This window comes from Hoplias malabaricus, chromosome 6 (genome assembly GCF_029633855.1).
Source record: "Hoplias malabaricus isolate fHopMal1 chromosome 6, fHopMal1.hap1, whole genome shotgun sequence".
In the NCBI taxonomy this organism is placed as follows: domain Eukaryota; kingdom Metazoa; phylum Chordata; class Actinopteri; order Characiformes; family Erythrinidae; genus Hoplias; species Hoplias malabaricus.
In genome coordinates, this window is record NC_089805.1 from 12,637,652 (window position 1) to 12,661,223 (window position 23,572).

Below are 23,572 nucleotides of genomic sequence, written 5' to 3' on the forward strand. Positions count from 1 at the left end.
ACTTTTTGAAGGTGCAGTTGATGGAAGGCACCTTTAAATCTCATGTGTTTCTATTTTTTTAAATCCTCCAGACGACCGCCATCGCGTGAAGCTGCACTCTCTCCTCGCCGACCCCAACTCTGACTACGTCAATGCTAACTACATCGACGTGAGTGCTGAGCCCTTCCTTCCTACATTCCTTCCCTACTGTCACCTCTGGTCACTTCTGTCCAGGCCACTTTCCTAGACACAGGGCGGAGGGCTCTGGGTGAAAGAATAACTCGTTGGTAAATTAGCTGCTTCAGAATATACTTAAAGGAATGTGTGTTGAAGAGATTTATGATCTTACCCACTTTAAAACTGTAAAAACACAGTAAAAGCAGTAAAATGAAGTGGACACCTTCATATAGAGATCTATGTTTATTAGTCTCCGCCTCTTCTCCACCCACCCCTCTACCATTGGCCTGTGGGTGGAAAGCCCTGCCTCTTAGCTGATGAGGTTCCTGACGCGTGTGACAAATGAAACCCTCTCTCAAGAGTGTGCTCCAGCTTGATGTCCATGATGTGGATGTGCTACAGACTGAAAGTGCTATGGTTCTCAATCAGGTCCTCTTTTCAGAACATTTCAGTGAATATTTCTTTAGGGATCTGTCCATTGAAAGGGTGGGTTGGGTCTTTAGGGCCTCGCAGATGGTTCTGTTCGCTGGACTGTGGCACTGGGACGAGAGACGTTTTAGTCTCTTCTGTGTTTAGGCGTAGAGTTAGTGTGTGTGTGTGTGTGTTTGTGTAAAGCTGTGGACGGTGTTTTCTCTGGACTCCAGGCTCTGTGGGGGGATTTCTCTGAGGGGATTTCACGCTCTGCTAATGGTCTGTGTCTAAGTGAAGGTTTTCAGAGTGGGTTTTATGGCTGCACCGTTTGTGCAACAAGGGGAGGATCCTTTAAAGCTGGACACAGCTCTTTCTCCTCATGTGGAGGCCGGAGGACAGAGGACAGAGCGTGCAGGACAGGTTCCACTAGGCGATAGACACCCTCCGTCCTTTTGTCCAGTCATTAGTGTCCAATCATGACCCCTTCTGAACATTTAGCCCATGATCCAGGGGTCAGTTGGACTGATCTACTGTAGATCGTCTCCTCAGATTCCACAGCGCTATTTCTGATGCTCAGAACCACTCCGACTGACCACCGTGGGATTATTTGGGAATGAGGGGCTTCCTTCTGGTTTCCTGGGAGTTTACCTGTGTGCAGCCCTCAATAAACCCAGTGTGATGTGGTCGGTTTCTGACCTGTGTGCTCTGTAGCAGAGTTACACAGTGTCCCTTTAAGAGGTTCTTATTTATTTATTAAAAAAAAAATAATAATGTAATTATCTCCATTTTTTCTGTCTCATATCACCATAAAGCCACCGCTGTTTTAAGCCCAGTAGGGTATTAACACTGGAGCCGTGTCATGACTCCAGCAGCCTCCGTAATTACAGCCACCCCTGGTAAAGGTGATGAAGAAATGGCTTTGTGGTTAATTAGAGCAATCTCGCTCTCACAAATCTGAAAATCTGAGACTTTAAGTGAGGTAAAAGAGTCAAATTAAACCCAAACTCTTATTAAAAACATTATCACGGTGAAATCTCTCACTGTTATTGCGAACCTTACACTTTTACTCAGGAGCAGCCTCCAGGAAACACACGAACAACTTGCAGAAAACCAAGACATGATCCGGCTTCTCCAAGGTTCTAGATTCTTTCTTTAGACTCTGTTCCTCATCTCACACCTCTGTCTTTTCAGGTGGGTTTAGGTTAAAGCATTGCACCTGCCACAACAACCTGGATTCTGTTGCTGTGGAGCTGTTTTGTGCGGATTTGTTTGTATGTCTGGGATCATTATCTTGAAAAACTCAAAGATGACCAGAGGCTTTGTGGTGGAAGCAGCAATACGTTAATTTAAAACGTTTGGGGGAAGGTTTTCTCTCTTTACCAAGAGGTTTAATGGTATATTTTTGGAGATGGCTTTATTTTCAGACTCACTGTGTCCACTTCTAATATCTTTTGCTGATTAAAAGGATAATAATAGTAATATTATTTATTAAAGATTCAGAATGGAAATCTATGATATAAGAAACTATAAATATATGAAGTGATTTCCTGTTGTAAAATAAATCCTAGTCAGATGAATTGATGACTGTAAATGAACAGTGTTTTCCTAAAATGCCATTTTAAAGACACATAATTAAAACAAAATCCCTACTTTTCTTGATGATGGTCAGTGAATCACAGGCTGTTATTCGGTCCCTGAAATTCCCAGCAGGTCAATATAGTTTTGTTTAGCATCACAAGCAGGAACACACATCTGTAAAATACCCACACGTTCTCCCCTGACATCATTAAAGAGCCTGCTTTAGCCTCTGTAACTGCCTCTTCATGAACAATAAGATTGAAAAAGTCGATGTGAGGAACAGTTGTGTGTAGCGTATGATGTGGATGTTGCACAACATGGATGTTTTAAACAACAGGCATAAAAAGCACCCTGTAAATCACATTAAACAAGTTCATAAATGATGTTAAACTCTGAAAATAGATGAACTCCTCTTTTAAAGCAACAATAGGTAAGATTTGGTATTTTTATTCCCGGGCTCCCCCTACAGTTGCAGAGTGTAATTCACTTTTACAGGTTGAGGAGAAGGTGGAAAGTGGTTTCCTACCCTCCTCCAAAGTAACATAGTGCAGTTTCTGCAGTGCTGAGTTCAGAGTAGCAACAACAGAGGCTCTATTCACCCTTTTAGAGCTTAGTGGATTATCACTGTGATTCTGAAGCTGCAATTTTAAGGTACAAATATTATGTAGAGTTGCTTTAAACTGTGTGTAAACTCCATGGTGATCAGATGAACAGAAATGCTTCAGAATTATTCGGACAAAATTGTTATTCCATTGACTTATATGAAGAATAAAATATGTTTTTGCATGTTTTAGAGATTGTGGTGTTTGTTTCAGCCTTATTTTACAAAGAAAGAGTGAAGAATTGTTTGTTTGTTTAAACTCTTCACAGAGCAGAGGGACTGTAATGAGAGGCATAACACGTTTCTTCACTTCTTCCTGAACTTTAAAGTAGTTCTGAAACTCTGTCCGACTCGACTCAGAGCCCCTCGTTTCTCAACACCTTTATCTTCTTTACCTTCTTCTTCTTTAATCACTGTAATTAGTCTCTTTGTCTCTCTCTCTCTCTCTCTCTCTCTCTCTCTCTCACTCTCCTCCCTTTCTCTCCTCCTCCTTTTATTGTGGATCCCTTAGATTCGGATAAACAGGGAAGTAAGTACTCTTCTATTTCTCCGTCTTCTGTGCCTCAATTGTTTGTGTTCATTTTGTTGTCATTGTCTTTCATTTTTCATCCTTCACTGTGTGTCTTCTCTGGCTTTTCTCTGTGATCCCTCGCTTCTTGAACATTTTACATCACACAAATCCCAATTATGAACATTGCCAAACATGCTGCAGATCAGTGTGACTGTAAATCATGCAGCTCTTTATCCAGAACGTGGTTCAGAGCGAGTCGAGTAGGGACTAAACCGTGGCGTGTAAACCTTGCAGTGTCCAGAGAGAGTCGTCACTCTATGCCACGCAACGCAGACGTCCAGTTTCTCTAAGGGGAACAGTGGTCTTTGGAAACCACAACAGTGGTGGTAATGTTAAGCGGTATTTACTCATGGTGGATTGGCGTGTTGTTGTTGTTGTTTGGGACTGAACATAGCTCCGTCATCAGTTCAGACAGATCAGTAGAGTTTGTTCCTTCCTTGTTGCAGCATCCAGCTCTCGCTGGATTCTTTCATCGGCCACCGATCCAAGGAGCGTTTGAACCTCTTCAAAAGACCACGGCGTAATTTTACGAGCTGCTGTCGTGAGTTGGATAAAAACAAACGTGATCTCTGCTGCAGCTGGAGATTTTACAGATGGAGAGTTGGTGCTGGACGTCTGCGTTGCGTGGCGTAATGTGATGACTCCCTCTGGACAATCAGCGCTCTGCAAGGTTTACACGCCACAGTTTAGTCTCTACTCGGCTCTCTCTAAACCATGAGAGAACAGCCACTAAACAAGAACCCGCTTCCAGAACCCTGTTGAGTGGAGTGGAGTGGAGTAGGGACCCTGCAGGAGTCAGCGGCGTGTGTTTGGGTCGATACAGAATTGATAATGTTGTTATTGCTGTTAAATATATTTCGAAGTCACCCCGGCCTACGCAGGGTCAAAAACATAGGACGGTTTCAGAACACACTCTGCAGTTCAGAGCCTCCGCCCGAAGCGTGAGGGCCCTGTCGTGACAGGGGCTGGTTAGAAAGCCCTTGTGTGGGCTTTATGTTCTCCACTTCACATGCTGCAGTGGGAGGCTGAGCGGTTTTATAACGCAGCCCCAAGAGCCTTTGTTTTCTTTTGTTTTTATATTTCTCTCTTTGTTTTCTCCTGGTCACACCTGCTGCTCGACGTATCCCACACACACACACACACACACACACACATACAAACACACACACATATGCACGACTTATCAGGCCCTTCATGCGGTGGCCCAGAGGGTCAAAACATTATATAACATTCAGAGAGAACATAGAGAAAAATTAAATGAACTCAGATACAGTTAGAGACGTTTGATGTAGACGCACTGCCCAGGCATTGCATTAAAACAACCTTCTTTTTGATCAAAGAAGTGACCAAACGGTAACTCTGTAGTCTATCTTTTGCGCTGCATATTTTACTACCCCCCCATCCCCCCCCCCCGTTCTTCAGCGCTCAGGACCCCCACAGAGGAGGTGTGATGTGATGGTGGATCATTCGCAGTGACACTGACATGGTGGTGGTGTGTTAGTGTGTGTTGTGCTGGTGCGAGTGGATCAGACACAGCAGTTGCTGTTGGGAGTTTTGTTTTTCTTACGTTATAGTACTGCTCCACCAGGGGGTACTACCTTTGCATCAGAGACACTGTGTCATCATTGTATTCTCCTCTCCGGCATTGGTATCTTCACTTGATTTTGTTGTGTCCTGGATTTTTACCCACTGGGCCACCGTATTCTTAAAATAAACATTTCACAAAATCAAACATTTGACCTTGTCTCGCACACAAGTTCAGTATAAATTTGAAGTTAATTGCCTATTGTTATCTTCTCTGCCTTTATTTTCTTTTATCTTATGATTTTTACTTTATTGCGTTGCACTGTTTGGCCACAAATGTATTTTTTGTATAGATTTGAATGCATTCCTTTAATTTCATCATATTTTCACTTTAACTTTACTTATGTATTCATGTATGTTTTCCCAGTTTAGATTATTGTGCCCTTTCTCAGTCTGTGACCCTCTGGGCCACCGTACTCTCGTATTTCTTATTCCAAATTACCACACCGCAGGAGAAACGTCCATTTGAATAAATCTGGTTTTTGATCAACGTTGTAGTGCACAGGATCAACTTTTAGTTCTTCATTAAACCTGACACCGAATCAGCCGCTGGTAATTGACTCGAAACTGCAAAACAAATTGTTAAGGTGGAGCCGCCGGGGGCTGGAGATGGGAAGGTGTTGGGTAATTAGTCCCAGGGTTCCCACTTCAGCAGAAATTACAGATGTTAAAAAGCGAGTGGCAGCTCTGTGGGTGATTTCCAGAGAAATTATCATCGCAGACACATCAACAGCATCAGTTCATTTCAGTTTAAAAACACCTGTCGCTTTCTCTCCGTTCATATCTTCCACTTCTCTCTCTCTCTCTCTCTCTCTCTCTCTCAATCTCTCAGAACCCAACTGATTATCCCTCATTCAGCCCAATCTGCTTAAAACCTCTCAGTGTCTCTAATATTCTCTGTATCAGGTTGTTGAAAGAGTATTTTAAGGTTATTCCACTTGTATTTCCTGGGTTTCACGTGATTTTAACGTGAAAGTGAATAATCTAAAACTCTCACAGTGGAATACTACTAGATTTAAGAAGAGTGCATCTGGTTACGTGACAGTTTGCAGTGTGTGTGTGTGTGTGTGTGTGTGTGTGTGTGTATGTGTGTGTTGTATATATCTATGACATTGTGGGGACTTGTCTTCCTTCTGAGGACAAAAACCATGTCCCATAAAATAATCATTCCATTTTAATCAGAAAATCAGCAATGGTTCCCAAAGGTTTTCTCCAGCGCCTCTCTTTTGTAGATGTGAATATTTTCAAGTCCCGCCCCCACTCTGACACACACACACACACACACACACACACACACACACACACACACACTTCCAGATTCTGCTTCCAGATTCCTCTGAAATGCATTTTAAACACTGTAATACAAAATTGCAACTTCTTATAAAAAAAATAGCTCTCCCTACTTAGGTCCAATCCCATTTCTCATTCCTCCCTCCCCCTTGTCCTCTCTCCCCTTGGAGCTCCCCCTACAGCACGGGATGACTTTCAAGACCCTAATACATCATCAGAACACAAATAAAGAATATAATGGATTAAATAATGGATTTTTCCTCTCCTCCACATCTTTATTCCTCCGTTTTTTGGAATGAGAGTGTAACTGCCTTCACTGGCTTTTAGCCCACATTGAATCTGGATTATATAATCCCACTCTCTCTCCAGCTCTGAGTTCCCCTTCCGTTTGGTGTTTGGTTGTGATCTCTACAGAAATAAACTTAAATATACCTCACGTTGTCTCTGTTTTTCCCTCCTCCCTGACAGGAAGCTCACTGAGACAAGACGAGATCTCAGGGAAAAATCAGTCAGAACTTCACTTCTGTTCAACTGATAATCTTCAAAGAAGGTCTCATGATAGATGCTGAAGCATTGCTGTGAAGATTTGATGGCATTCACCCAGAAAAAAAAAACCTTAGTAAGGTCCAAGAACAATGGTTCAACATCAGCACTTGACCTCACTAAAGTTTCTGAGGCAGAATGCCATCAGATCCTCACAGCAGTGTTCCAGAGTGTAGTGTAGAACCTTCCCAGTGGTGAGGAGAGTGCAGTGAAGAGAGGAACACACAAACCCTTTCAGAAACCCTGGAAGAGCCAGGATTGTGTTCTTAATTTAGTCTTTATCAATCAATCAATAATTTTTTAATCTAAATGCACATTGGAGCAGATTCTCACTTAGCTCCAGTCCCCACTCCTGAGGCTCCAAGGAGCTGCTGCAACCCAGAAGCTTGGAAAACTCAGACCTGGAGGAATAGGGAAGCCTCAGTGCTCTCTCTGCCTCACATGCACCGCCAGTCTGTTCCTGACGTCAGGGCTCTCTCTGCCTCGGAAACTGAATTTGTGACACTGACTGGACATTAGCTTTGTTCCTAATAATGTCCAGTAGTATGTAGTGAGCTAAGAAGGTGTGTTCCAACCTACAGAGACAGAGTCAGAGTGCTATTTCATGGCATTGAACCTACTCGCCTCGACTCTTCTGCATTTCCACTGGCCAAACCTGGTCTGCTCCTGGAACCTAACGACTGGTTCTAACCGAGCCGAGTCAGTACTGAATGTGAGGTGTAAACGTTGCAGAGCTCTGATTGGCTGGAGACCTGTCAATCACCATGAAACACAGACCTCCAGCACAAATTCACCACCTGTAAAATATCTGAAGTTACAGCAGCTTTCACATTAGTTTTTATCCGACTCTCAGCAGCAGCTTGTAACATTCCCCCGGGGGTTTTCTGAAGAGGGTCAGACACTCCTTGGGGCGGTGTCTGAGGAAAATCTCCAGCAAAAGCCCAACGTGAGACAAGGAAAACTGCTCCTGTGAGACAACAACACGCCACACAACGAGTAAACAGCACCTGACTTTATCGCCGCGTTGTTGTGGTTTTTAAAGCCCGCGGTTCCCATTAGAGATTAGAGGTTTTGTGACGTCATCGGTGTCATGAAGGAGCTGTGGAAGTGGAAAAGTGACCAGCTAAAAGTGAGTGGAGTCGAGCAGATCCCATGCAGCAGAAAAGCACCAAGAGATACAGCAGGCTACACACTACAAAGTGCTACTTCTCTGCTGCCTGAAGCACATTCAGCTGGATTTCTCTAGCTATCGTCAAATATAATGGCTGGAATCTCTACACTAATGATGTGGTCATCACACATGGGGCAGCACTGGACGTGTAACTGGAACGTTGCTGGTTAGATAACCAGAGCCACCAGGGCATGACTGAAGTGCCCTTGAGCAAGGTGCCTAACCCCCAACTGCTCCCCAGGTGCCGTGGCTAGGGCTGCCCTCCACTCCAGTCACTGCTCACTGCCCCCTTGTGTTCACTAGTGTGTGTGTTAATGTGTGTTTCACTGCACGGATTGGGTTAATGTGGAGAACAAATTCCTCTGTATGCAGCACAGGGGCCAATAAAGTGATTCAGATTCTAATTGTAATTCAGCAGCCTATTCAGACTATTGTGGAGTAAACTGGGTTTGATTCCCTACTCCGGCGAATCTGTGGTGGTCTCTCTGGACCCTATTTGTGGTTTTAATGCTGTGTTTAATTTTACGGTTGATCGGTGTGTGTGGGAGGTGTGTACCCTGCAGGACATTGACCCACTTCTGATCTATACAGTGTTTATATTTGGATTTAATACCTCCATCTCTCTCTCTCTCTCTCTCTCTCTCTCTCTCTCTCTCTCTCTCTCTCTCTCTTCTCTCTCTCTCTCTCTCTCTCTCTCTCTCTCTCTCTCTCTCAGGGTTATCAACGTTCTAATCATTTCATCGCTACTCAAGGTAAAGACCCCTATACTATCTTTGAAACGGGCGAATATCTGAGATCATACGTGTGTATTTGTTTGTGTGTTTGTGTGTGTGTGGCTCGAGTCTGAAGGCTTTGAATAATCCATGAGTAAATACTGTTATTGGTGTTTGATGAATTCATCCCAGTGGATGTACCACCAGGAGAGGACCCTCTGTCTCTCTCTCTCTCTCTCTCTCCCTCTCTCTCTCTCTCTCTCTCTCTCTCTCTCTCTCGCTCTCTCTCTCTCTGTCTCCATCCCTCGTTTTGTTTGTTGAACTTTGTGTAATAATTTTTCTTTATTTGAGACAACACACAAACACACACACACTTTCTTTTATTTCTCTTTTTCTCTTACACACATACGTCACATCTTTTTCTTCATTTTCAGTTTAATGTCACCAATTTCTGTCTCTCTCTCCCTGTCTCTCTCTCTCTCTCTCTCTCTCTCTCTGAGCCTGTGTGTGCACAGATTGTGTGCAGTTTGTGTTGTGTGTTTTTTATTTGATTGTTGCTTGTTTACGTGATCTGTTGTTTGATTTCTTGGATGGATACAATAGCCAGAGGCTGGAGATGGCCTCGGGGCTGTGATCAGACACACACACACACACACACACACATACACAGAGAGAGAGAGAGAGAGAGAGAGAGAGAGAGAGAGAGAGAGAGAGAGAGAGAGAGAGAGAGAGAGAGTTTAATAGATCCAAACGTGAAGAGCATTTCCACATGAATAACATATACATTACACCAGCTCACGTCCGGTGGTGTTTCTGAAAGGAAGGGAATTAATCAGGAGTTTTTACTGCAGAATTCTCTCTGTCCTCTTCCGACGAGATGCTGGAACATTGCTGTGAGGATTGGATGTCACTGGGCCACATAAACCTTCTACTTCTTTCTTCTTCATTCCCTAGCTGCCACATGGTTCTGGTTTGTTACATAAAGCCTTGTCCATGTCCTGAACACTGAGGTTTCTGAGAGCGCCCCCCAAGGAGCAGGAGGTCTGTGGAGACGCCGTGGCCTCTGTTCTTGTGTGGACAAGGATAACTCCCTCTACAGTGAACTACAAAAGTCATAAACTACACTGTACACACAGCTCCTCCCTCCCTCTACAGTGAACTACATCAGTCATAAACTACACTGTACACGCACAGCTCCTCGCTCCCTCTACAGTGAACTACATCAGTCATAAACTACACTGTACACACAGGTCCTCGCTCCCTCTACAGTGAACTACATCAGTCATAAACTACACTGTACACACAGCTCCTCGCTCCCTTTACAGTGAACTACATCAGTCATAAACTACACTGTACACACAGCTCTTTGCTCCCTCTACAGTGAAATACATCAGTCATAAACTACACTGTACACACAGCTCCTCGCTCCCTCTACAGTGAACTACATCAGTCATAAACTACACTGTACACACACAGCTCCTCGCTCCCGCTACAGTGAACTACATCAGTCATAAACTACACTGTACACACACTGTACAGTGAACTACATCAGTCATAAACTACATTGTACACACACAGCTCCTCGCTCCCTGTACAGTGAACTACATCAGTCACAAACTACACTGTACACACACAGCTCCTCACTCCCCCTACAGTGACCCATATCAGTCATAAACTACACTGTACACACACAGATAGCACTAGAGTTCACATTCACACCGATGAATAAACAGAAATGGTGGGTTTTAGAAACATACACTGCACCGTAAAGACCCACGTTGCTGAGCGGTTGTTCTCTGGTGGATAGAGGGATGGACACAGATGACACCAGAGGGTTTTTGGTCACTGTAGAATTCTCTTCGGTTCAAACCCTGTCTCCTGAAGTGCAAATGAGAAACCAACTTAATGCTTGTTTTGACTGGAAAGTAAATAAGTAAATTGTGGTCTCTCACTTGTAGACAGTTCTGTATAATATGTGTGTGTGTGTGTGTGTGTGTGTGTGTGTGTGTGTGTGTGTGTGTATATGTCACCTCTGTCTCTGTCTCCTACTTAGTATTCCAACACTGTGCTGAGGCCACTCTGTAATTAATATTAGATTTTTTACACTGTTTATTGTAGCTGTTGTTTAGAGCTCTCTCTCTCTCTCTCTCTCTCTCTCTCTCTCTCTCTCTCTCTCTCTCTCTCTCTCTCTCTCTCTCTCTCTCTCTCTTGTGTGTGTGTGTGTGTGTGTTCCAGGTAAATGTATAGTATGTTGTGGGGACCTTGTGGTTCGTTTTGTCTTTTAAAGGGACAGAAACCTGGTCCCCACTCTGTAATTCATTGCACTCTGTGGTGAAGATGTTTTGGATTAAGATGAGGACTAGGTTTTAGTTCCAGGTGCAGGTTTGGGTTAACTTTAGGCTGGATGTAATTATGGTTAAGGTTAGGATTAGAGCTCTGGTTTAGAGTTAGACCTGTTGCTGTTATGGTAAAACTTAGGACTAAGGGTTAGGGTTAAGTTTAGGCTTAAAGTAATTATGGATAAGATTAGTCTGAAATCTCCACAAAGGAATGGAAGTCCCAAGAATGTATGAAAACAAAGTGTGTGTGTGTGTGTGTGTGTGTGTGAAAGACATTAGCATGCAGCGCTAGGCTCTACCCTGGCTGTGAAGGCTAACAGCAGGGTGTGTGTGTGTGTGTCTGTCCTTGGTATTTACACTGGAAAACATAATGCAGTGTGTTGGTTTGATTTAAATCAAGCCTGAGCCAGTTTTCCGGACACGGATTAAGCTTAATCATGGATTAAACTTCACAGTCGATGATGTGTGACCTTTGGAATTAGTTTGTAGTTTAGTCTTAAGCTTAGTCTTAAATATATACAGACGCACCTTATAATGAGGGTAATAATGAGCAGAGGATCCGTCCACTCCTGACCTCAGTGTGAGTCTGTATCAGGGACTGGAACAGGTCACTGTGGAGCAGCTGCACATGATCCCAACGTCCTTAGGCCCAATGCTAAGAGTCAGAGGGGTGTATATGAGCTGTGCTCTCTGAAGTGATGGAGCTCAGTACCTCTGTGATCCAGTCCTCACTGAGGCTTCTGGGTAAAACCAAGATTCCTGTGTTCTCCACCCTGACCTCCCGATCCCCCCCACTCTTAAAAATAAATCAGACGCATGCCGTAGACAGAGCACATTTGATTCTGTAAAATAACTTTCTTTTTAAAGAGTCCTTTACTGATTTAAAAGTTGGGTTCCATTCTCAGGCCAACTTTATTTTCACTGCGTATGTTTCCCTTAGGATCCGTCTTTAGGAAAAATAGCATTTCCTTTCACTCCCTTGTGGAAATAAGAGTGTATTTAAAGTGTACTATTTTGGAACCATTGTTTTGTCATTACTAATATGTAATTTAACTTACTTTACGTTACTCTTAGTAAACGCTGAGTGAAACCGTGCAGTGTTATTACTGTACGTGCCCTTTAAATATATTTATATTCTTAGTGTTGTATAAGTCCAGGGCGGCACGGTGGCGCAGCAGGTAGTGTCGCAGTCACACAGCTCCAGGAACCTGGAGGTTGTGGGTTCGATTCCCGCTCCGGGTGACTGTCTGTGAGGAGTTGGTGTGTTCTCCCCGTGTCCGCGTGGGTTTCCTCCGGGTGCTCCGGTTTCCTCCCACAGTCCAAAAACACATGTTGCAGGTGGATTGGCGACTCGAAAGTGTCCGTAGGTGTGAGTGTGTGAGTGAATGTGTGTGTGTGTCACGCCTTCGTCCTGTCAGTCTGTTGTCCCCGCCATGTGCTTTATTTGCACATGGCTCTGTTTTGTTTATGTTCTAGTCTCCGCCTTTGTCCCGCCTCCTCGTCTGTCATGTGTTAACCCGTCCTCGTTATCTGTCCAGGTGTGTCTCGTTTGTGTCTGTATTTAAGCCCTCTTGTGTCACGTCCTGTTTGTCGTACATTTCTCATTTCACTTTTCTCATGTCTAGTCGGTCGTGTTTTCGAGTCTGTCCGTCTGTCTCCACAGTTTTTCCGTGTCTGTTTCCCTAGTCGTTGTTTCGTGTCGTAGTTTCTTTTCCTCTCTCGTTCCTTCGTTTGGTCTTTAGTCTGTCAGTCCCGTTTGCCCTGTTTAGCTCCCCTTGTTTAGTTTAGCCTGGTTAGCTCCCTGTTTGTTTTCGTTTTGTTCAGGTCTCTGTTTTGTTGTTTTCCTTTATTAAAAGCTGTGTTTTAGCGAGTGCGTCCGCCTCCCTCAATCCGCCCCTCGTTCCTGACAGAATGTACGACCCCCAGGACGCAGCTAGCACAGACTATTATCTCAAGGGATGTGCCGTTCGCCGGACTCCATTCCGTACAGGCCCCAAAGATCCTGTGGGGGAGGCTTTGAAAGCGGCCTCGGAATGGAGTCGCCGGCTCCAGCTCCTGCCTGGCGCTGCTCCGGATCCTATAGCGGAGGAGTCGACTCGGGAATCGAGTAGTTGCGCCAGCAGGAGTCGAAAGAGTCGGCGGAAGAACCGTGCTGGAGTTCCCCCCTCGCTGGAGGATTACCCCCTCAGGTCCGGGGAAATTTTTGGGGGGGCGTTAAGGGTAGGGGCTGTTAGCCTCACCTCCGTAGCTCTGAGGTCTGAGGCTAACAGGGGCGCACCTCGAGGTGATCTAATGGGTGCGCCTGTGAAACCCCCTAAACCCTTTACAGCTCCAGCGCGAGCCCGGCGAGCAGCACAAACTCCTGTCCTCGAGAGCGCGGCACCTCCAGCCGCGCCTATCTTCGTGAACGCGGCGCCAACGGCCGCTCCTGTCCTCGAGAGCGCGGCACCTCCAGCCGCGCCTATCTTCGTTAACGCGGCGCCTCCTGCCGCGCCTGTCTTCGTGGACGACGTCGCAGATTCATCTGCCTCCGTGGACGTCGTCGCACGTTCTCCAGTCTCCGTGGACGACGGCGCAGATTCCTCTGCCTCCATGGACGTCGTCGCACGTTCTCCAGTCTCCGTGGACGACGGCGCAGATTCCTCTGCCTCCGTGGACGTCGTCGCACGTGCTCCAGTCTCCGTGATGGCGGCACCCGCCGCTCCAGTCTCCGTGATGGCGGCACCCGCCGCTCCTGTGTCCGTGATGGCGGCACCCGCCGCTCCTGTGTCCGTGATGGCGGCACCCGCCGCTCCTGTGTCCGTGATGGCGGCACCCGCCGCTCTAGTCTCCGTGATGGCGGCACCCGCCGCTCCAGTCTCCGTGATGGCGGCACCCGCCGCTCCAGTCTCCGTGATGGCGGCTACGGCCTCTCCTGTCCCCGTGACTGTGGCTACGGCCTCTCCTGTCCCCGTGACTGTGGCTACGGCCTCTCCTGTCCCCGTGACTGTGGCTACGGCCTCTCCTGTCCCCGTGACTGTGGCTACGGCCGCTCCTGTCCATGTCCGTAGGTCGGCCCGAAGGACTTCAGGGCCGATCCCCAGAACTGTGCCCAGGCTGGTTCCTCAGACTGCCACACAGACATTAGCCAGTCCTGGGCACCGCCCTGTTATTTTGGTTCCCTTGTCTGTCCCTGTCATGGTTCCCGTTTCTGTCCTTGTCCCAGTACCCGTGTCAGCCTTTGTCTCTGTCCCTGTACCTGTTACTGTATTCATGTCTGTCCCCGTAAACGTCTTGGTCCCTGTTCCCCTACCAAGTCCAGTCCAGTCTCCTGTCCTGCCTCATGTCCAGTCCCCTGTCAGCCCTGTCCAGTCCCCGTTTCAACCCTCTGTCTTGTCTCACGTCCAGTTCCCGTATCCGTCCAATGTCCAGTCACCTGTCTTGTCTCCGGTCCAGTTTCCCTTCCAATCCCCTGTCCAGTCTCCAGTCCCGTCTCCGTTCCAGTCTAGTGTCATGTCACCTGTCCTGTCTTCTGTCCAGTCACGTACCCCTGTCCAGTCTAACGTTCCTATCCTGTCCAGTGTCTTGTCACCAGTCTCTGCTCCCGTCCAGTCCCAGCACCAAGTCATGTCACCTGTCCTGTCTTCTGTCCAGTCACGTACCCCTGTCCAGTCTAACGTTCCTATCCTGTCCAGTGTCTTGTCACCAGTCTCTGCTCCTGTCCAGTCCCTGTTTCCATCCAGTGTCATGTCCAATGTCAAAAACCTTGTCAAGTCCCATGTGTCCACTCCTGTCCTGTCCAGTCCGTTCTCGTCTCTTGCTGCCCCCCTTTGTCAGTCTCCTGTCATGTCCCATGTCCCGTCTCGTATATTCGGTCCTGTCGTGTCCCCAGCTCCTGTGTCTGTTCCCGTCCTGTCCTGAGTCCTGTCACCCGTTGGTTTGTTGTCCTGTCTTGTTTTCCGTGCCCTCTCCAGTGCCAGCTCCTGGGGGGTTTAGGAGTACGCGCCCGGGAGTTGCGCGTTCTTGGGGGGGGCATCTGTCACGCCTTCGTCCTGTCAGTCTGTTGTCCCCGCCATGTGCTTTATTTGCACATGGCTCTGTTTTGTTTATGTTCTAGTCTCCGCCTTTGTCCCGCCTCCTCGTCTGTCATGTGTTAACCCGTCCTCGTTATCTGTCCAGGTGTGTCTCGTTTGTGTCTGTATTTAAGCCCTCTTGTGTCACGTCCTGTTTGTCGTACATTTCTCATTTCACTTTTCTCATGTCTAGTCGGTCGTGTTTTCGAGTCTGTCCGTCTGTCTCCACAGTTTTTCCGTGTCTGTTTCCCTAGTCGTTGTTTCGTGTCGTAGTTTCTTTTCCTCTCTCGTTCCTTCGTTTGGTCTTTAGTCTGTCAGTCCCGTTTGCCCTGTTTAGCTCCCCTTGTTTAGTTTAGCCTGGTTAGCTCCCTGTTTGTTTTCGTTTTGTTCAGGTCTCTGTTTTGTTGTTTTCCTTTATTAAAAGCTGTGTTTTAGCGAGTGCGTCCGCCTCCCTCAATCCGCCCCTCGTTCCTGACAGTGTGTCTGTGTTGCCCTGTGAAGGACTGGCGTCCCCTCCAGGGTGTATTCCCGCCTTGCGCCCGATGATTCCAGGTAGGCTCTGGACCCCCCGCGACCCTAAATTGGATAAGCGGTTACAGATGATGGATGGATGTATAAGTCCATTTCTTATCTATTTTCTATATCTATTAGTGATTATTATTTTGACACGGTCTGATTGTTTGTTTATATTAGTGACTTTTATTTTGTATTTTATTAATAATTTAATCTCATTTAAATGTGTTTTAGAGTTGAGGCGGCAGCTCAAGCTCAGAGAAATATATTTAAATTGTATTAGAGGAGAGACAAAAATATCAGACTAGTTCAAGCAGTGTATATTAAATGTAACTTAATATAATTTTAATTATATATTAGTAGTGATTTAGTACAAATGAGTGGTTCCAAAATAACATCGCTTCAGTTCACTCTCTTTTCTGACTATGGCTGCTATGCAGATGACACCCACATTTACCTGCCCCCGGAGCAGAGATTCAAACTCTTTATAACCATTGTGTTATTATTCGAAGCCTGGATGCCATTAAATGTTTTAAACTTCAAATAAAATAAAACTGAAGTGTTGATTTTTGGACACACTGGTTGTGGGTTTGAGTCCAGCTCCGGGTGACTGTCTGTGAGGAGTATGGTCTGTTCTCCCTGTGTCTGCGTGGGTTTCCTCTGGGTGACTGTCTGTGAGGAGTATGGTCTGTTCTCCCTGTGTCTGCGTGGGTTTCCTCTGGGTGACTGTCTGTGAGGAGTGTGGTGTGTTCTCGCTGTGTCTGCGTGGGTTTCCTCCAGGTGACTGTCTGTGAGGAGTGTGGTGTGTTCTCCTTGTGTCTGCGTGGGTTTCCTTCGGGTGACTGTCTGTGAGGAGTGTGGTGTGTTCTCCCTGTGTCTGCATGCGTTTCCTCAGGGTGACTGTCTGTGAGGAGTGTGGTGTGTTCTCCCTGTGTCTGCGTGGGTTTCCTTCGGGTGCTCTGGTTTCCTCCAACGCTCCAAAAACACATGTTGGTAGGTGGATTGGAGACTAAAATGTGTCCGTAGGTGTGAGTGTGTGAGTGAATGTGTGAGTGTGTGTCGCCCTGTGAAGGACCCCTCCAGGGTGTGTTGCTGCCTTGCGTCCAGTGCTTCCAGGTACACTTCGGACCCACCGCTGCCCTGAACTGGATAAGGGTTACATACAATGAATGAATGAATGAATGAATGAATGAATGGGTTATTGTAATTTTTTTTTATGCTGGTGTCTGACAAGCCTCTATCTTGAGGTTACAGTCGGTACAAAATGCTGCATCTCGCCTCTTAAAAAGAACACGCTGCATATTAGAGTCTGACCCCAATCTCATCTTTAACCTTGTGTTTATTCTTCGGCTTGTGGTTCTTGAGAGTTAGTAATATTTTTGTGTTTTATCTTTATAATGTGATTTATAAGGGCGGCACGGTGGGTTTCCTCCGGGGGCTCCGGTTTCCTCCCACAGTCCAAAAACACACGTTGGTAGGTGGATTGGCGTCTCAAAAGTGTCCGTAGGTGTGAGTGTGTGAGTGAATGTGTGTGTGTGTCTGTGTTGCCCTGTGAAGGACTGGCGCCCCCTCCAGGGTGTATTCCCGCCTTGCGTCCAATGATTCCAGGTAGGCCCACCCACTGCGACCCTGAACTGGATAAGCGGTTACAGATAATGAATGAATGAATGTTATTTATATTGGGATCTGTTGTCTGTGTCTTATGTTTTTCTTTTGCTATATTTTTTTGGACAGAACTTTGGTCAACATTTGCTGTTTTTAAATGTGCTTTATAAATAAACTGACTGCAAAACTGGTTCTTCCATGTCATTGCTCAAAGAACCCTTTTAGTAGTTTTTGTACCAACGTTGGTTCTCTGCTGATGTTGATGATGGGCCATGATGTTGGCTAAACACAAATAAATAAATAAATAAATAAAATTGAGTAGTTGCCCTGTGAGCAGTAACAGAGATTTACTTAGCAGTGTATATTGCAGCAGCCCCTGTAAATATTTACTAATAATACAAGTGCAGTATTTATACATGACCTATGACCTAGTATCATGTGTTTCTGTTCGCATAACGGTGTTTGCACACAGGACGGCGTGGTTATTCTGGTATTGGTGAAATATTTTCCACATTTCTGAAAAATAATCAATGTGAGTAGATGCCCTTAGTAATACTTATTTAGTTTATTCTTTATTTTAATTTACCCGTATTTGGCGGTGTTTACACAGTAAGCGTGAATGAATGCAGAAGATGGGTTTATTTCATTTGAAAGAAAGGATTTCATTTACCTATCACAAAAATCATCCATGGGATCAGTCCACTTCACGAAATAAAGCATTTCTTACTGTCCTCCGTGAGTTCAGCAGATGAGCTGAATCCTTTTCAAACTCTGCAGTCCGCAGCTGTTAACCGTGTGTGTGCCATGACGCTAAATTCCCAAAACGTGCTCTGTGTTTACAATAAACAAATGAGTATTTTCATGCAAATTCTCGGACTCTAATCCTCCACTCGCAGCCGCTGAATTAAAATGTTTTTAACATATGAATGGCAGAACGTGTCTACGGGCGGAACAAAAAAGCTTGCACCTCAAAAATGTGCCTCTTGTTGTTTATGCTTCTCTCACAGCAATATAAAAATATATTTCGTTTCAAACTATATATAGTTGGATTTTGTTTTCTAGGATAAAATCTCGCAGAGTTATAAATGTGTTTATGTGGAATTTCAGTTATATCCCGCCGACAGGATAGCCGACCTCAGGGGGTTAAATAAAAGCTCTGAAAAGCTCAGTTTTGCCGTGAACACGATTCCACCATGCGCAAACCAACGTCCTTAAAGCCTCATTAAGTCCTCTTCATTTAGCCGTCATTCCAGTGCGTGTAATCTCTGTAGAACAGCATAAAGCAATAGGGGATGCTCTGGAGCAGCTGAACATGACCCTAAGTTAACCAGAGGGTTAACTGGACCAAGTTGGTGGAGTTGGATGGATGAGTTGGTTGGAGTAATTACAACATCAGCATCTGACCTCACTGATGTTTGTGGCTGAGCACCATCAGATCCTCACAGCAAACTTCAGACAGCTTCCCAGAAGAGCAGAGGCTGTTCCTGCAGAGAGAGAAGAGAAACAGATACAGGAGAGACGCCAGACGCAGTGTCCAAACTCTTTTGGTTCCACTGTTGTGAACATGTCTGTTGGCAGGTGCAGAGCAGAACCTGAGGGGCACTGCTGAAGTTGCGGCAGCATCTGAGAAACCGAGAGCTTTCTTCCCTCAGGCTTCTCCTCTTTATCCTCATATTCTTGCTGAGAAATCAGAGCCAGACTGCTGCTGAACAACAGGTGTTACAGCCTCCAGCTACAGACTCATCTCTCACTCAGAGATGTTGAGAAAGACAAAGCTGGAACATTTAACACGCCAAGAAAACCAGGAGCAGCGTATGAACAGGATTTACACACCTCTTTAAAAACAATGCAGGAATGTAGTGGTGCTTTTCTCCTGCATTTAACCTACTCTACTGGACTCTACTGGGTCTCTACTGGGACTCTACTGGACTCTACTGGTCTCTACTGGACTCTACTGTTCTCTACTGATCTCTACTGGGACTCTACTGGTCTCTACTGCACTCTACTGGGACTCTACTGGGTCTCTACTGGGACTCTACTGGGACTCTACTGGGACTCTACTGGTCTCTACTGGACTCTACTAGACTCTACTGATCTCTACTGGGTGTCTACTGGGACTCTACTGGACTCTACTGGGACTCTACTGGGACTCTACTGGACTCTACTGATCTCTACTGGACTCTACTGGACGCTACTGGTCTCTACTGGACTCTACTGGACTCTACTAGACTCTACTGATCTCTACTGGGACTCTACTGGACTCTATTGGTCTCTACTGGACTCTACTGATCTCTACTGGATGCTACTGATCTCTACTGGATGCTACTGATCTCTACTGGTCTCTACTGAACTCTACTGGACTCTACTAGACTATACTGGACTCTACTAGACTATACTGGGGCTCTACTGGTTTCTACTAGACTCTACTGGACTCTACTGGACTCTACTGATCTCTACTGGGACTCTACTGGTCTCTACTAGACTCTACTGGGACTCTACTGGTCTCTACTAGACTCTACTGGGACTCTACTGGTCTCTACTAGACTCTACTGGACTCTACTGATCTCTACTGGGACTCTACTGATCTCTACTGGACCCTACTGGTTTCTACTGGACTCTAGTCTTTGATTGGTCCCTGATTGGTTTCCCACTCCCACAGCTCCCCCCTGTCGTGTCTAACCCCATCTCTAAGGGGAACAGTGGGCTTTGGAAAACACAACAACGGTGGTAGTAACATTAAGCAGCGTTTACTCATAGTATATTGGTGTGTTGTTGTTTGGGATTGAACACAGCTCCATCATTAGTTCAGACAGATCAATAGAGTTTGTTCCTTCCTTGTTGCAGCGTCCAGCTCTAACTGGATTCTTTCATTGGCCACCGATCCAAGGAGCGTTTGAACCTCTTCAAAAGACCCCGGTGTAATTTTACGAGCTGCCGTCGTGAGTCGGATAAAAACAAACGTGATCTCTGCTGCAGCTGGAGATTTTACAGATGGAGAGTTGGTGCTGGACGTCTGCATTGCGTGGTGTAGAGTGACTCTCTCTGGACAATCAGCACTCTGCAAGGTTTACAAGCCGCGGTTTAGACCCTATTCGGCTCGCTCGCTTCCAGAACCAGGACCTGACTTACATGGTGGAGGAGTCAAGTAGAGAGTAGAGTTGAAGAGTAGAGTAAAGTCAAGTAGAGTCCAGTAGAGGAGAGTAGGGACCCTGCAGTGGAAAAGCACCATGTGGGTCAATTACCCTGAGGACTAGTTTCTTATTTGACTTTGCTGTTCCACCTTAAATGCTATATGCAATTGTTGCATAATTTAATGTGGAATTAAAAGTTCATGAAGCAAATTGACTAAGAAACATCTCAGCCCCAGGTTTAGTTAAAAAGCTCAGGTAACTCTCACTCATTTCTTGTCTGTGTTTTTCTGAGAACTGAGAGGAACTGAGTGAAGCTTGCAGCATACCCCCTCAACTCCCCACCTCCCCCAGTACCACACCACCAACACCCCACACCCCACCCCCCACCCCCAGACCCACCCCAGTTACACCCAAATGCCCACTTTGAACAGCTCTGCTAACGGCGGTCTGTAACTATGAATTATTCAGAGCCTGTGATGAATGACTGACTAATGACTATGAATTTTTTATGAACTCTTATTAATTATTAATGAACTATTATAAATCTGTTATGAATGATTCAAATATTAATATATTGACACAGAGTGAACTTTTCTTTTATTTCATCAGTAACAACCGTAAACGCTCCGTCTGCTGTGAACAAATTACTGCTCTTATATGCTACGATTTCTCTACCCTCTACAATAATTCCCTCCTTTCTTCATTTCTCTCTCTCTCTCTCTCTCTCTCTCTCTCTCTCTCTCTTTCCAGGGCCCAAGCAGGATATGATCTATGATTTCTGGAGGATGGTGTGGCAGGAGAACTGTTATAGCATCGTGATGATTACAAAGCTGGTGGAAGTGGGCCGTGTGAGTAACAGCCCCCAAAACACCCACAAGACACCCCCAAAACACCCCTTACTCTCCCTCAGCCTCAGAAATTAGCCCACCCACAAAACAACCCCAAATTACCCCTACACCCAGAAAACAACCCCAAATTACCCCTACACCCAGAAAACAATCCCAATTACCCCTACTCCCACAAAATGACCCCCCAGCTCAATAATACAGTTTTGCAAAAACCCCTTCATTTGTTAAACCCACCCCCCCATACAAACACACACACACACACACACAAAACCCTCTGACAACCCATGCTCAATTGTTTGTGTTTATCTTCATTGGACTGAGTGCTTCTGGCCTCGCCCCCTTTGTTAGTGAGTGTTAATTATTAATGAGGAGATTAGACCATGTGCAGATCGTTTACTGAAGTAAAGACCACACCTTTAATTACAGCCTCCACTGCATGCTGTGTTCCTTCATCATACTTTAATAACATTTTAGTCAACAAACTTTTAAAGGCTGTTGTTTTATTCCTCATTAAACTCCTGGAACAGCCCGGATCATATAGATCACCATAGACACCACCTAGAAGACTGTAACAACCACCTAAAACACCATAGCAACCAACTGGTGCACCATAGCAACCACCAACCAACTCCAAATCAACCATCTGGGGCATCATGGTGTTTGTTATGGTGTCCCAGGTGGTTGCTAGGGTGGTGCTATGATGTCCTAACTGGTTGCTAGGGTGGTCAAATGATTTCCCAAAAGGATGTGACTACAGATTCAAGACTTGTGTAAAATTACTTATGAACATTTCTAGTGTGTATATAGTGTGTTTAATACATGTTCATTATGCATTTATAACATGTTTATAACATGTTTACGGTGTGTTTATTCCAGATGAAGTGCTGTAAGTACTGGCCTGATGACAGTGAGCTGTACGGAGATATTAAGATCACTCTGTTGAAGACTGAAACTCTGGCGGAGTACACAGTGCGCACCTTCGCTATGGAGCGGGTAAGAGCCTCAAACACTGCCTTCATCATCATCATCATCGTCGTCATCATCATCATCATCATCGTCGTCGTCATCATCGTCACCACATCTTCAGCGGTGCCTCCACTCAGAGTCCTTTCAGAAGCTTTTCAAACCGATATTGATCGCAGCAGCACGATTATCTGAAGACGATAAAGAAATCCAATTATCATCCTCAGATGCAGGGGCCAAATTTCTTTATTCTCATAACAACTTTCTTATTTTTAATCCAGACTCCTGCCCTGTGGCGGCCGCTGTTTCATCAAACACATTCAGGTTCTTTTTTTTTTTAAAGTTACCTTCTATTTTTTAGTGCATGATAATTTTGTGAAATTGAAAAAGACCGGAAATACGGCTTTTGGACTGCGGCGGTGAATCAGTGAGCATCAGGGTAAAATAATCCACTTTTACTCAACGGAAATTAATTCATTTGTTTGAAATGGAACAATAGAAATGCTCCAGATTTGTAAAGAGTTGACAAAACTAAATTTGGTTTTGATTCTGATAATATACTCTGTGCCTGTATCTGACTCAGACTACGGTCCAAAGCAGTTTGGATTTAATTTGAAGAGTTTAGAATGTGGAGACGGCCGGTGAAAATATTTTCATTTTGTAAAAAATTGGGAAAAGAAGAGGTGTCCAGGCTCCTGTCTCTCAGTTATGAGAGCAAAAAGAAAATGTGGAAATTTGTATTAAATTTTACTAAACAAAGAACCGAAGAGATTTTCACTAAAGAGAAATTTATCAGTTTTATGTTTTTCATGTAGCTATGAAGCTGCTTAAATGTGAATAATGGAAACATTAAACTCACTTTGTTGTGTTCTCTTTGGGGACCTGGTGTTCAGGAGAAATCTGTGCTGAGAAGGAAACATCAGTTCATGTTTTTAACACAGAGCTGTATAAAACACTGTCACATTCAATTCAAAATTCAATTCAAAAAGGTGCTTTGTATAAAACACGTACAGTTCCTTCTGCTCAGTGTCGTCTGTTTTCGCATGTGGCTCAGCTTGTGATCTGTTCACACTGATGTCAGATACAGCCACATTATAAAAACAGTGTGAACAGCAGAACAAACAAATCAGATTCAGGCCACTTTTACACTTTGGGCTGTGTGAACGTAGCCTTAGCTCAGTGATTATTTTATAAAATACTTGTGGCAGACCACTACAAATATTCAGAATAAGATCAAATGAAAACATTAGCTCAGGGGTCCTCAAACATTTTAAACAAAGTCCAGCTCACAGTTATTCAGTCTTTCGGGGCCGGAGCCAGAGGAGGAAACATCTAAAACACACTCTACACTCTCATGTCATAAGTCATAATTATTTAGAAGTTACAGTTGTTTTATTTCAAGATTAAAGTCATAATATTCTGAAAATGTGAATCACTGGAGTACGGTACAGCGGGTCGATCCTCTTGGGCATCTACACTGAGTTTTACGGCACATGTGTGTGT

The 23,572-nt window shown here is 45.1% G+C and overlaps 1 protein-coding gene across 4 annotated transcripts in view; it reads left to right on the forward strand.

Moving 5' to 3' along the window:
• Positions 1–23,572, forward strand: part of ptprua (protein tyrosine phosphatase receptor type Ua) — a 219,007-nt gene that overhangs the window by 180,864 nt on the left and 14,571 nt on the right. For 2 of the 4 annotated variants that reach the window (XM_066673817.1, XM_066673820.1), the window contains 5 exons: positions 72–148; positions 3,258–3,275; positions 8,621–8,657; positions 21,009–21,106; positions 21,983–22,099. In XM_066673817.1, the coding sequence (XP_066529914.1) occupies positions 72–148; positions 3,258–3,275; positions 8,621–8,657; positions 21,009–21,106; positions 21,983–22,099 (347 nt within the window). The remainder of the gene's footprint in view (positions 1–71; positions 149–3,257; positions 3,276–8,620; positions 8,658–21,008; positions 21,107–21,982; positions 22,100–23,572) is intronic. The other 2 variants (XM_066673819.1, XM_066673821.1) reach the window with 1 other exon arrangement.